Source organism: Alligator sinensis, unplaced genomic scaffold (genome assembly GCF_000455745.1).
Source record: "Alligator sinensis unplaced genomic scaffold, ASM45574v1 scaffold1274_1, whole genome shotgun sequence".
NCBI lineage: Eukaryota > Metazoa > Chordata > Crocodylia > Alligatoridae > Alligator > Alligator sinensis.
Genome location: NW_005842570.1, coordinates 492,378 through 506,932, shown reverse-complemented (window position 1 = coordinate 506,932; position 14,555 = coordinate 492,378). Strand labels below are relative to the sequence as shown.

The 14,555-nt window shown below is 44.1% G+C and overlaps 1 protein-coding gene across 7 annotated transcripts in view; it reads right to left on the bottom strand.

The window, feature by feature from the left end:
• Positions 1-1,351: 1,351 nt before the first annotated feature.
• NUDT13 (nudix hydrolase 13) overlaps positions 1,352-14,555 on the bottom strand; it is a 26,509-nt gene continuing 13,305 nt past the window's right edge. For 4 of the 7 annotated variants that reach the window (XM_025214171.1, XM_025214172.1, XM_025214170.1 and 1 more), the window contains exons 2-9: positions 13,972-14,147; positions 10,460-10,599; positions 9,430-9,537; positions 8,889-8,995; positions 6,424-6,549; positions 6,049-6,160; positions 4,893-5,047; positions 1,352-3,868 (exon numbers count right to left, since the gene is read on the bottom strand). In XM_025214171.1, the coding sequence (XP_025069956.1) occupies positions 3,674-3,868; positions 4,893-5,047; positions 6,049-6,160; positions 6,424-6,549; positions 8,889-8,995; positions 9,430-9,537; positions 10,460-10,599; positions 13,972-14,054 (1,026 nt within the window). In that variant the 5' untranslated portion in view covers positions 14,055-14,147 and the 3' untranslated portion in view covers positions 1,352-3,673. The remainder of the gene's footprint in view (positions 3,869-4,892; positions 5,048-6,048; positions 6,161-6,423; positions 6,550-8,888; positions 8,996-9,429; positions 9,538-10,459; positions 10,600-13,971; positions 14,148-14,555) is intronic. The other 3 variants (XM_006032401.3, XM_025214169.1, XM_025214174.1) reach the window with 2 other exon arrangements.

Here is a 14,555-nt window from a genome sequence, read left to right as displayed (position 1 = left end):
CAATCATATTGATTTGGAAGGACTTCTTTGAGGTGACTTTGCTGGACTTTTTGAATGGTTCTTGGCTGGAGTCTTCTTAGAGTCTTGGCTGCAGGTTTTTCTGGAGTCTTGGCTGCTTTCTTAAAGAAAGTGTCCAAGGAAGTTTGGACAGATGTTCTCCAGGGAGATAAGTGATGCAGCGAACTTGCTCACTGGCATGGTATTGCATCGGATCAAGCGTTGCAAGTTGAAACTGGCGTTGTAAAGTTGAAACAGGGTGTCAATTTATAAATGTTGTAAGTGCGAAACATTGTAACTCGAAACGTTGTAAGCTGAGGACTGCCTGTATACACAAGCACATTCCACTGTATTATATAAGCGACAAAGAGAGCTGTTGCAGCAGCACAAGAAATGGACTGCTGCTACTACTACGTTCAAAAGAACTACTTGCTCCATTCCCTTGATTTCTCTCTCCTTTATCAAAAAGCTGATTTGATTTAACTACTTTATTTTGTTCTTGGTATAGATAGCTAAGTAAAAGCAGTCGATTGCTGTGGTGCTGATATTTATTGACTGATGAAAGATAGGCCTGTCATGGTGGCTCATGTCTGAAGTGCTCAGTGACAGACGGACCCCTCACTTTTAAAGAGGTAGTTTTGGTGGAGTCCTTGCATTGCCAGGTGGCTGTTTTGTTGTATGACTGATATTTAGAAGTTTTTTTTTTTCCACAGGATGAGTACCTGCAGCCATTTGCTGTTAAGCAGAAAACTGAAGCAGTATTCAGTTACAGCCTGAGGTCATCACTGATTTCACTGGAGATGTAGTCTAGTTTTACAAAAATATTACTACAGAAACGGAGCTTGGGCCACAACAAACACTATATTAGCCCATTTCTCCCTCTGCTCCAAGCTGCTTACAGCTACCTTGAAGGTGTGCATGTCTAAATCTATAATCATACATTACTGTCAGGGCACTTTGCTGGGCTCTTACATATTTTTTAAAGTCTCTTGGTGTGCACAGCAGATCCAGTGTGCGCTCATCGTGGCTTAGAGCCTGCCCTGGTAAAGTAATTTCTTGGCTGACAATACCCTCTTTAGTCCGTTACAATCTCAGATCAAATTCTGTCTTTCATAGTGGATACATATTGCTTCCAATGGGAAAACTGAACCTTACCAAAGATCAATCAAGCAGTCTGAGGTGACAGTGAACGTTCAGCGTCACAACCTGAGCAGCTGCCCTCTGGACATAGCAATTTCAGCTAATATTTTCCTGAGCTCTTGTACCCAGGTTGCCATATGATTCAATTAAATTTAAACCTCTATTGGCTCCAAGGGGACAGAAATTTAACTCTGTGTCCAGTTCCCTTTGGCTGATGTGCAGAATGCTGACCTGAACCTGACCTCCTTCAGAGCAGTGAGAGTTTTCATCTGAAAATCTATATAAACTGGATTTTTTTATTAGAAATGAAGCATTCTCTGCACTTGCTGCAAGGACTAAATCAATATTCATTACTGCTGTATCACGGCCATGTATTCTGCTCATTTCAAAATATTATTTATACAATGCTAACGATTGGCCAGACACTGGTTGGAGCTGCAGTAACCTGGTTTCCAGGACTTGAATACACAGAGGACTCAACACTTCATACAACAGTTTATGAAATGGTTCATGGCTAGATAGCCAGATTCTCCATTGGTGTAAATTGGCCTTGATGTCAATTGAGTTATGCTGACTTACACCTGCTCCGTGTCTCTGATCTTCTACTGTAAGAATACATTTTACTGTAGAGTAAGAAACACTATCTTGCTGGAGTCCATTGTTCTTGTTATATGATTTCTATGTGGAAAAGTAATCCCACTTCATTTTTCTGAAACTGTCATAGAACAGTCCATATTTTCCAGATGACTTTGGTAGGGACAATGCTGTATTTTGACTAATTTTTAAGCAGTCATTGGGATTAAACTAGATCCTTGATGCAGGTTCACATAAAAGCCACATCCCTCTTGCCATTTTGCCCCCACCTCTTTCTATGGTATCCAGCCAGTTTGCTCACCTATCCTGTACGTAATCATGCCTAATCTCTTCTGTTGTTATGAGGATTAGATCCCTGCAGGCACCTGACAACACTGCATCGTTAGTGACTTAGCACTTTCACTTCAAGTTAGAAGGACTTCTGGGACCTTTTCCTGTGGCCCTCCAAGCAGAGAGACCCAGGGAAAACATGTGCCCATGCTCAGCTCCTCTTACACTTGCATGCTAAAATGCAGATGATGATGAATGTCCACAGTGATAATGGATGGAGAGAGTACATGCTCCGTATGCCACAGTGCTCTCTCACTCTCCATACTGTTCATAATCTCCATCCAATACTCCTAAATCAGGCAAGATATCAGATTAGTTTTATTTTAATTGTTATTAATTGATAATTAAAAGAAAAACGGCTTTTTCAATAACTTGTTTTTAATTCTGGGCATTTTTAAAGCTTTTGAAAACAAGAAATTAGCTTTTTCCCCTTTGTCTGGTAGAGAGTAAGAAAAACAGGTAGTCAAAATTGTATAGAGTATAAGGACTGATCAAAGAAACCCAGCTTGAACTGAATAACAAGCTAAGTAGAATTTTTCTGAATTCAAGAGGCCTAGCCTCTAGTGAATTCTGACATTGCCATAAATCTCCACCAGATTAGGCTACTGCTGATTGACATAAACATATGTTGCAAATATATACTGAACATTTGTTATAAAATATGAAGAAAGAGGTAGCTAAGAGATGCACATCCTGTTCTGTACACTAAATGTAGAATTCCCAAAGGGATACAGAAATTGCACAATATAAACTACATATATATTACTTTTTCTGGGTTTTGATAGCTGGCCTATACAGCAATTGTGGGCTGAATTTCTTATTTGCAGCTGTCTCCAGGCCTCTCTCGTCCTTATCATTAGTGTTGCCTTGAATTACTCTGCTCCTCCACTCTGTAATTACTGACCCTGGCTAGAGCAGATTTGTGTGACGGTGAAGGTGTTGGCAGGGAAGGGAACAGAAAATGATAGGCAGATATGGATGTTTGTGTTGCTATGGTAAAACTGGCTGTGGGGACAAGTTAAAAAAGAGCAAAATATAAAGCAAGGAAGTGAGGTACAGAAGTGCAGACCCTTTGTCCAATCAGTTCCTTTCTGCTCATCATTCAAGTTAAAAATTTACCCTTGTTTTACTCCCTATTTATCACCAAACCATCATTGTTCTCTCATTTCCCTGTGATGGAAGTATGACAGGGGCAGCATATTCAGCCTTGAGTTGGAAAGTGGTGCCTCTCAACAATTTTTAGTTGCCAGAGTATATGTGATCATGGATCAAACATGGTAAGCATCCCAAGGAAGTAAGAAGCTTAGTATATGAAGACAAGAGCAGAGGGAGACTGGATGGAGATGGAATGCAGTACCAGAAGGGTATATCCTGTTTCTAGGATACATATGGTTGTATAGGCTTTCTGGACTTTTTTGTTTAGTTTTGCTGGGAGCTGAGGTCTTAATCAATGCTTCCATGCGATTGGAGTGCCTGGGACTTATCATTAAAACTGTGCCTCTTGTGTACCTGAGTTTGTAAGTCATACTGACTGGGTCACCACTGCCGTTGAGAACGCTTCCCCAATGGTTGTAACCTGGTAAAATAATCCGTCTCTGTAGACTGACTGTGCCTAAGCAGGCATGTTGCTCTGTTGCTTAACCCATTCCTGAATCAGTTGGTGGGCTATGGCCCACTTTGGAGGCAGCCAGAGTGAGAACCTGCCATCTTCTTGTTTCAGAGGCCTAGGTTCCCTTCTGAGTGCCTCCACAACCTCTTCAAGGCTGAACCAAGTGGCTGCTTCCAGCTCCAGTTTGTTCACTCTGATCTGGAAAAAATTCAAGAAGTGCAAAGTATTGTGAATATAGCTTTAAGAACAGCTAACTAGACCTTCATGACTTGTGTGTTACAGATTTTCTATCGATGAAAGCTAACGAGTTCAAGATTCCACTGTATTATATGACTATACAGGGAAGAGATTTCTCCCCATCTGGACCAGATGGAGGAGTGATGTTGGATACGGAAAAGGCAAGCTTAGAGCCAAAGCAGGCCCTGCTTACCAGGAATTTTAAAGCAAACACATTTCAGCACTTTGTGAAAATGAGGCTGTTCAGTAGCTTTCTCTGGTCTCTGACCAGTGCCCAGATAGTGATCTATATCCTCAGCAGCAGGCTCCACAAAATGGGCAATGACTGAATTGGAACAGAGACTGCCATAGAGGTGATCACTCCAAGCATATCATGTGGGTGGGGAAAACTAACGCTTTCACTGTCTGTAGTGTTCTCTAAATAAAGGGAAAATTTCATAGCCCACAAGTTTAGTCCAGCACCTTTCACCCGGCTGAAATCTGCTTTAAAATAATTATTTGAAACTTGATTCCAGAACATTAGAATGGCCTATATACCTTAAATATCTATCATGATGAATATATCAACCCCATGCTGTTCACAGTACATGAAAAGTCACCACTGATATTTTATAGACTTTAGTTTCTTTTGATGCAGCAGTTAGCCAGTAAGCACTATCTCATCACTATACTGACCCCTATGATGCTGGTGGATGAATGAGGAAATAAACACAGCCAAATTTAGTAAGCTCCTTTGACAACAAGACACAAAATCAAAGATGGACCTGACTATGGAGTTTGGATTTGATTCGTACACATCTACCTTATTTTCAAACAGGGTGATTGTCAAGCTGTTAAGAAGATCACTCATTTAAAGAAAACCAGCTGAACACTGCACTTTAAAGGATGTGGCAATTTCCAAATACAGTGCAATGATGGTTCTGTGAACTGGGAAAAGAGACCTCACCAAGCAGTGAAGGTAATAAAATCATGGAGAACTGCTAACCTCATTCTGCTGTGGCCACACCGTAGCATGACAAGCTATCATTAGCGAGCTGTTGGGAAAAGGCCAGTGCTGAGAAGCAGAATACCACATTGACTTCACCTCCAATCCCACTTCTTCTGCCACCTCCCGGCGGACAGTCTCCTCCAGTGTCTCACCTAGAAACACTCAAGTTAATTATGAACAACCTTGTGTCATCTCAAATAACAATGGCAAGATTTCCCTTGGGAAGGAAACTTATACCTCATGCCACACAAAAAAATGGAGGGATAAATCTGTATTTTCTTGAATACAACACACCCCAGAATAAGATACATACCTTGTCTTTTGAAAGCAGAATGAATTAAAAAAAGGATATTTCCTTGCAGTAAGTAACTGAGTAAGCAGCAGCCAGGGAGCCAAGCCTGATCACTGTTGTGCTCCCTGTAGATCAAGTGCAGCCTTTACTTTCTCTTTTCCCTAGTTATTCCCTAACATAAAATGCACACCCCTACTTTCATCAACCCTGGGGTTTTTTTTAAAGGTGTGTGTTGTATGTGAGAAATTTGGTAATTTCTGAAGACTTTCAGGTCTGATGAAATTCAGCACGTTGGATCATTCTGCAAATATGTCTTACAATGGGACACAATATCAGATCTACCAAATGTATTTAGTTCTCTTATAATTTGCTTTCTGGGTGCCAGGGACCTGAGATACACAGATATCAAGGTGACAGTAACCATATTAAGTATGTAAGTAAACAAAATAAGCTATGCTCACCTTCTTTCGTTTCAGTTTTGAATAACTTTCTACCAGAATCATCAAGTCCACATATTTCCATGTAATACACCCAACCTATACTACCCCTGCAAAATGGATATTAAAAGTGTTCTGAAATTTTAACTCATAGGTTTCATACTTGTATACATGAACAGAGACTGGAATAGGAGGTCAATGCTGATTAATCCTGTCTTTTTTACCCCATTTTATAGCCCCTTCCTCTCTCCAAATATTTTCAGCTATTTCACACTGCTGGTTGAACAAGGCTGTTCTTGTAACATCCTCCCCTTTTTTCAGAACACCACATTTGTGTTTGAGCTCCATGGAACCGCACAGCAATAGGTCTGGCTGGTCTCCAGACTCAAAGTCTCCCACAATGCTGGGTCAGAGCTCTTCTTACCAACATCACAGAAGCCTGCCAGAGCACTGTACATCCCCTGAGGGAACGACGCCTGCCGTGCAAGAAGACACCGGCTCCCATCAGACACCAAAGTGATAACTACTGGGGACATCTAGAGAACATGCCAAACAGTAAAGCAAGTGGGAATCAGAGGTCAGACAAATCAACTACTCCATGAAAACAACAGTTATGAGAACACAGGCTGTTTCAAGTGCTACTGCTTCTGCTTAAAGGTTTTGAGACACTGGACAAGCAATAAGGAAAAAGTATGCAAGTCAATATAGGCAGCTTTTGATCTTGCACTTACAAATTCCCACATATTGCGTGCAGCAATTTTGGCTTGTGTGTTATTTGTCTTGCTGTAGAGATGATTACCTGTGGATAATAAATTATTCCATTGGTGTGACAAACACGCTTGCTGCCAGCAAGGTTCTTCTGAGTAGGCTGGCCAGTTTTGCTGCAGTATTTGTGTGTGTCATGCCAGCGAAGGAGAGCTTGAGCCTATAAGTACAAAACATAAATACAAATCAGTTTGAATAGGTGATTTGAGCTCACTTAGTGCAGTCATTACATCCTTCCGCGGTCTCTTCTAGCCCTAATGTCTAAGAAATCTATGAAATCCTCTGTGAGTAATACTTTGCCGTTCTCTCCCTACAACATGTCCATGTGGATCAAACACTAGTTCAACAGGTCAGAAAGCCCTGGAAACTCACGTGAAAGAAGCTGTTTTGAAAAGTGGATGCATCCACATTCAAGCTTTCAAGCTCGTTATTTCTCCCAGTGACTAGCAGAGGAAAAGAACAAGGAAAAAAATCCACACTGGGATTTGATTTAACAGAAACAGTACATAGCATCTAAGTATTCTTTTAAGTTGATCTGCCATCTGCTACTGCACACATGCCACTGGGCAGAATGTGGAACAAAGAGGCTTCCAAAACCAATTAGGATGTCTGCAGAGTAATGGCTTAAAGAGGAGCAATTTAAATATAATAATGCAGAAAGAACACCACACTTTCCCCTTTCAAATGCCTCCTACCACTCACACCTGTGAGATTTACAGAAAACTGCCACCTAATAGTAGTTATGCAAGTTGCGATTACTGATGCTGACTGGCTTGGAAAACATACGGACTGGACACAGACCTGGCCCATGTTAAAGCAGCTTATTACCGCTGTCATTGGGCGTGTCTACATGAGCTGTTCACTACAGTTGACTAATTAGCTCTGCGGTAAACATGTCAGTGTCTACATGTGCTATTAGGCTGGAGTAAACTAATAAACTCTGCAGCAGCGTAGTACTTGTTGTGCGGGCCGGGAGCGACCTGAGCCCTTTTCGCGCTGCACGCGGGCTGTGGCCAGCAGCCCGGGCACGCCGGGGCGGAGAGGTAAGGCCTTCGAGCTGGAATTAGGCACGGACGCGTAGCGGTAGTTTAAAAGATTGTTTACTTACACTGAGATGGCAGTGGTGTAGGCTGGAAAGCTTGCTTAAGTTGCGGTTACAGAGAGAAAAGAAAACAAAACTCTAACCTGCAGGGCACGAGGGTACGTCGCAAAGGGTTCCGGCGACGGGAAGATGAAAAATACGAGGGTACGTCGCAAAGGGTTTCGGCGACGGGAAAATAAACCTGCAGGACTCGAACCCGGGTAGAAGAGCTCTGGAGTCGTCCGGCAAGGACTCACACGAAGTTTGCTAGGCTCCGTGGGTCCGGTTCATTTGCGCGCAGGAAGGGATACGTCTGGGAATCTATCGGTGACGGGGAGAGGCTGGAGGTTGATCAGACCTCTGTTGCCTACTTGAAATGCGCTGGGTCCGTAAGGATCCGCAGCGCTTAGAGATCTTCACACAGCGTGAAGTCTCCTCCTCCCTTGTTCATGGAGTCCTCCAACTTGGGCGGAAACCACTCAAGCCTTTTATACGGCTAGCAAGCCAATCACTAACCGCCACATGTGAATAATTTAGAACTGGCCAATAATGGGACTCGAATTAGCATACAAATGGCGGGAACTCTTTGCAACGAGCATTTCTGTGCTGCAACAAAGAAATGCACCCTGCAAAGAAAGCTTCAAATTGGCGGGAAATTCTCCCTTGCACCGGGGTTCTCTTTTGCAGCAGAAAACTCCACCATGCAAGGAAGCTGCAATTTAGCAGGGACAATTTAGCAGTGCCGAAGCACACAAAAACAAAAATCACACCCTTTGGGTTGTGACACTTGTAAATAAATACATGTAAATATTTGTAAATACAAGTACTACCCTGCTGCGGAGTTTATTATTCTGCAGCAGTACATGTATAGACACCGGTGTGGCTGGCTGAGGCAGAAGGATGCTACAGTTCAGGGCTGCCTGCCAGCTAGCCCTGCACTGGAGCACCCTTGTGCCCTAGCCAGCCCCTCTGTAGCATGCTGAGCTGAGTCAGAGCAGTCCTGGGCTGGCAGGCTGACCCCTTGGGCCCCTGCCAGCTGGGGCTGCTTCAACCCAGCTCAATGTGCTGCAGTCCTGGGCACAAGTTCAAACAACATGTCTGGGAGCAATAAACTCCAGCGCAATAAGCACTGAAGTTTATTACTCCACATTAATTGCACATGTGGACATGCCCATTCTGTCCTCTTTCTCCAGCTACTCACTTGTTTGCTTCACCCACCTATTATATCTTGCTTTTCAGATTGTAATGTCTTTGGGGAAGGGCCTGCCATTTACAACATGTTTGCACACTGCCTAGTGTAATGTTGAGGCTCCTAGATACTTCCACAGTATATTTTAAATAATTAAACTAATGACTGAGAATGAAAGGAATGGTGTCAGCAATCATAACTTCCATAAGTAAAATAACCTATATCATACCAAGGACAGCAAGGAGGCATCCTTCCCATCTAGCTGGAAGAAAGCTTTCCATAACTCGGTAAATGATCCCTTGAGTTCAGATTCAATGTCCATTTTTTCCAAGGAACCTGGAAATGAGTAAGTCCATGTAAAACAGAAACCTCACTTGTGGCCCCAACATTATTCCTTTTACCAGTTAACCAATGTACAATTTCTACAAATTCTCATGCAACAGCTAATGACATGGGCTTATTACTAAAGAAATGACATCACATTTATAGTAATATGTTCCTAAATTGTTGTGTGACATTTCATTCCAATTTGACTATAACAGAGAAAGAAGCAATTACATTATTTGATAATTCCTGTGACACTGGAGACATGTCATAGTCACAGGACCTCCTAGCAAGAACAAGATGGGAAGAGAGAAGTTAAGACGCAACCTCTCACCCACCAAGGGCTAAATGTGCCACTTGAGAGCATCTCCAGTGTATATGTGTATGCAGCATACATACACATAGCAACCCAGTGCATCAAACATATACAGAAGAATTATTCTTACCTAAATCCAGGGCAAAGTATGCCATGCATTCATCTGAACAGCCAATCAGCACTGAATCCTCTAGTTTTTGTTTGTTCTGTTTGAACTTCTTCAGAATCCTCTTCAGTTCTAAACACCAGAGTAAAAGGGACGAATTAACTGTAATTAACTTACACTAATGCAACCATAACAATATCCTAACCTTTAAGATGCATACATTCCATGCCAATGTAATGAAGTCATATCACAGAAGTTTCCTATGGCTCTATGGCCAGGTATCTAGAAATAGCTTACTCACAATGATGTCTCATGGTGCTCCTGATAATAACTCCCCAAACTGGGTAGGTTAGTACCCATTCTAATTTCCCATTGGAGGGTAAACCTCCAAGTCAAAGGACACAGGTAAGAAAGGGTAGAACTGGGTATGTGGTGATTCTACAATTAAAGGGGTAAACACGAGAACTGAGAATCCAGATTACTCTGGACCCTGATCATGTCGAGCAAAAGGAACATGTCCCAGTGCTCTGGGGATCTACATTGTCCCTTTCCTTAAAATTACTTGTGTCACAGAGGTGACTGAATAGCTTTCCAAGAATAGTCCTTCCAGATTATGCCAAATTCCCTCCCATCGCCTAGCTCACTGGGTAGCTCACTTCCCTAACGAGCTATTATCTTCAAAATAAAAGATGGCCCACATTTAAAACATGTAAAACCACTGTCTCAGAAGACATATTAATAAATAGCTTAAACCTGTGTAGATATCCTGTACATATACCTGCAGGAAATGTGCTCAATGTACCTTATGTTCATGTCCAATGGTTTTAATTCTAAATACAGTTACTTGATGTTAATAAATCAACAAGAATACACACACATCTAGCCTAACAGATTTTCTGATTTGGTATTATGATGGGTCTCAGACAGAGACACAAAGAACAGGGACTTATCAGTCGATATGGTATCAACTGAAATATAGTTAATGGAAGAAAACTGACTACATCATTTGAGATGGTTAATACATGAAGGTGTTAACTGCAGAGAACCTGCATACCTGATGCACTTATCTGTGGGGCCAAATGTTTGCTTCCAACTTTTTGCAGGAAGGGGAAGAGATTGTGAAAGAGGTAGAAAGTTCCTGAGTTCTGGGCTTGCCTACAAAGGCCATCATCTTCCTTTAGCTCAAATAAGTATCTGCAGGTAGAAAGAATCAGAATGTTCATTGCATGATTTGGTCTAGATCAGAGGTAGGCAACCCATGGCATGTGCACCAGAGCATGACAAGCAAAGGCATTTTGCTTGGCACGTGTGCCTCAGGGCAGACAACAGGGAAGGGGCTGGGGCTGCCCTGTCACAATAGCTCCCCCTCCATCCACCCCTCGCACACCAACATCTTACACATTGAGGTTGTGGGTGTTTTTGGCACTCTGCCCAAAAATGTTACCAACCTCTGCTCTAGATCACTGAGTACCACAGGCTCAGTTTGAACAGAGGAATGGGATAGAATTGTGACAGGCACCTGCCCTCCTCATGGTGATGCCAGTGTCCTCATGGCAGGTCTGTGGGTGAGTCAGCCAGCACCCTGCAGCCAGAAGGAATTCTGCTGGTTGGCTAGGGGCCCTGAAGCCTTGAGGTTCAAAGGAGCCTGGGGACAGAAATGTGAGGAGAGCACGCCGGAGTGCTGGAAGCGGAGCCAAAGTCTCTCTCCATGGCCAGAAGAGACCCAGTGCCTCCTCTCAGGGCCAGCATGCCTGGAGAAGCAGCACGCATGTCTCACTGCTGATGCACCTGGGGAGAACTCAGACATGCTCTCTGTGACTGATGGAAGTGAGTTGTTCTCCCCAGGGATGAGCTCCCTGAGAAAACTCAGGAAGCCTTGGTCACCAACAGTGCACTGGGGGTTAAATTAGGTTAACTGAGCGCCAGTTTAACCAATGTGGCCGGCAAGCCGTGTAGCCCAGATCTAGCATTGCTCTCTGGCACCTGCAGGGGACCACGTAGAAATACACAGGTCAGGTGGGACTAGGAGAGGGAAGCCCAGTGGGCACTACTGGCATCCACCAAGGGAAAAACCCAGCACAGAGCCCCCCTGGCACCGCACATCCTGACAGAGCATCCATGGGCCCAGAGTGCACCAATGGGGGACTGGCAGCACTAAGCTTTGTGTAAGCACAGCAGGGCATGTCCCAAAGCATTGCCATACCTGGCCTGGCGGAAGGATGAGAAGAACCTGGACCAGAAAACCCACCCACCAGGAGGCACCATAAACCCAAAGAGTACAGGGGGTTCACCCATCACTGAGGCACCTACACGCATAAGGAAAGCACTCAGTGCAGGGGCAACATTGTCCTGCACACCATACTGGCTGAACCATTTAAGCTGGATTTTCAGTTGTGTTGTAGTTTTCAAAGAATACAGGAGACCAGCAAGCCCCGCTATGGCTGCCATTCTCACCAGGCCCCAGCACAGGAGGGGAAGGCCCCATCATCACACCTGAGCTTTACCTAGGCTGATCATAACACCTGAGTGGAAAGGGGTGTAGGGAAGGAGGAACCCCACGGATGTGTCAATAGGGTCGCCCTGGACCCTACAGGAACCACTGATTACCACCTCCAGAGGCAAAACCCAGTTGTCCCAGGGGGACAGTCACCAGGGGACAGGAGACCCTTCCCACAGTAGGGCTCGGGACTGGGACAGCCCATCCTTACAAGAAAAGCCCTTAAACCAGGGCCAACTTACCAGGTTCAGACCAAGGAGAGGGAGATGAGCCATGCCGGCATGAGACTCCCGCATGGTTTGTGAGCTGCGCTTATTTCTGGATGGACCTGGCACAGGCGGGTGACGTCATCCCAGGACACCGCCTGGCCGGAATAAAAGCCAGCACTGGGAGAAACACTGGGGAGGCACTATGGGGAACGGATGACGAGGGTGCTTCCCACGCTCTGTGCAAACGGCACCGGTGTGCACCTGGGACGGAAAGCTGGATCCACAAGAGGGGTCCTCAGCAAGAGAGAGGAACTGGGACGATGCCAGGGGACAGCTGGGACCACCAGCATCATATTTGGGAGTGGGGATGGGTCACGGCCCTAGCCCTTATTCTGCTGTTAAAGTTTTTTCTTTTTTTCCCCCTTTTTTTTCCTTCTGCTGGGGACGGCCCGGAGAGGAGGGCTGGAGCATGGACGGCACAGGAGCAGCTGGAAAGCCACGGCAAGCAGCCAGGCACAATTAAAAACACAGCAGAAGAGCGGGGCAGCTCAAAGATGCCCCGAGGACACAGTGACTGGGAGGAATCAATTGTAACCCAGTCAACGAGGGGAGCGGAGAACACCAGAGGGTGAGCCGCACTGACGCCAATTGGCTGTCCTGGAGGCTGAAACATGGATGGGATGTAGGGGAGGCGGAGCCCCACAGATACCCACCAAGGGTTGCAGCCAATCTGAGGGAGTCCACAGGAGGGGAGCCCACCACTGAAGGTACAATTGAAGTCATGGCAGACGAGTCTCTGGGATTTCCCCGGGATGACCACGGACCCCTTCAGAGGTTGCTGGAACCTACACAGCAGCCAACACCCGGTGCACATGCCAAGGTGGCACACAAGCACATTCTCGAGACCAGGTAGGCACACCAGTTTAAACAGTAAGTCATGGTGGGGGAGTAGACCCAGGTGCAATGTAGTTCCAGTGGGCAGGGCATGCCCATCAGCTGGTACGGTGGTCATGAGACTGTCACAATAATATTTCATCCTTTTCCTACTCCAAATATTTCCAAAGCTTCCCCAAGCCAAGTGCTTGTTACTGGTGGGGAGAGGCTTGAACTTTGGATATTATTGTAAAAAAAAACTGCAATTCAGTCTCTGAAACAAACCTTTTACTTGATACGTACAATCATGTGTCCAGAAATAAAGCTTAAATCTTACTAAAACTTAAAGAATTCAAAGCAGCTGTGAATCTTGCTCATATTTATGTTATTTCTCAAGTTTTGAGGTCTTTAAGTCATGATTGACTGTCTATACTAACAAGGAAAGTTGGGTACATCTTAAGTTTGTGAACATGACTCTTATTTTGAATTATTAGATCACTGATCAATATAAGTTCTCATTGATATCCCAATTCAAAAGATCAAGCTCAAGCCCTGAACAAGTACACCACATATTGCGTTATATGCGTACCAAGCAAAGCTGTCCTATTTGAGAATGGGTATCAAAAGTTTTTCCTTCAAACTGTTTGAAGTGATATTAAAAATGACTATCCAGCTAGTATGACCACTGTTAAATTAGTTCAGCCATATTTAGGAGCATTCTAGAGCATTCTTATATCTGACAGACTTTCCAGCCGTTGGTATGAGCATGCATATACCTGAATCCAGCACTAGGACAAGTTTTTAGCCCCTGCTGAAGGGGGCTAAATGTTGCTGTAGACAATAAGCAAGGCCATGCAGTTCATTTTATTATCATCAGACTACACTGGATTAGTAATACAGAGTTTTAGCAGAGATAATCATAAACATTTGATACAAGAATACCGAGCTCTAGCTTCCCCACTGAACACAGTTCAGACAAGAACTTACCGCATTTTTCTAACGTAGGTAGAGTGTAGCCTGCACCACAGAAAGGAAGCTCTTCTGTATACGGCTTGATAAAGCATAGCCATGTTCAGCTCTTGAGAGAAGCTCCCTCTGCCTAAAAGGATGTAGGATGGATGTAGTGTGATGAATCTTCACAAATGGGTTCTATATAAAGGAAGCTATGACCCAAACAAATAAGAAATATCTCAGACTCTGAGAGGATCTGCTTTCTATGTTATTGTTCAGTTTGGTCTTAGGCTCTGTCCATGCATAAAGAAACTTATTATCACAGTTCTAAATATTTTTAGACAGTTCCAAGACGGTTCAAGTTTACAGATGTGTTTTGTGTCTGTCAAAGAGGTCTTGCAGAAATTGCTACAGACTAAGATAAAAATGTGTGCTGTCTGAACTTGCTTTGTTATAAAGATAGTAACGTTTCCTACAGAGAGCCACTCCAGCTCATTCAAAGGCACACGGTACAGCAGCAACCTGGAAAACTATTGGGAATCCAGTGCTGTCACAGAAGAACAAAAAACAAAATTACAGCTGCAAAGAAGATTTTCCCATGTTAGAAGGATGACAGCCAG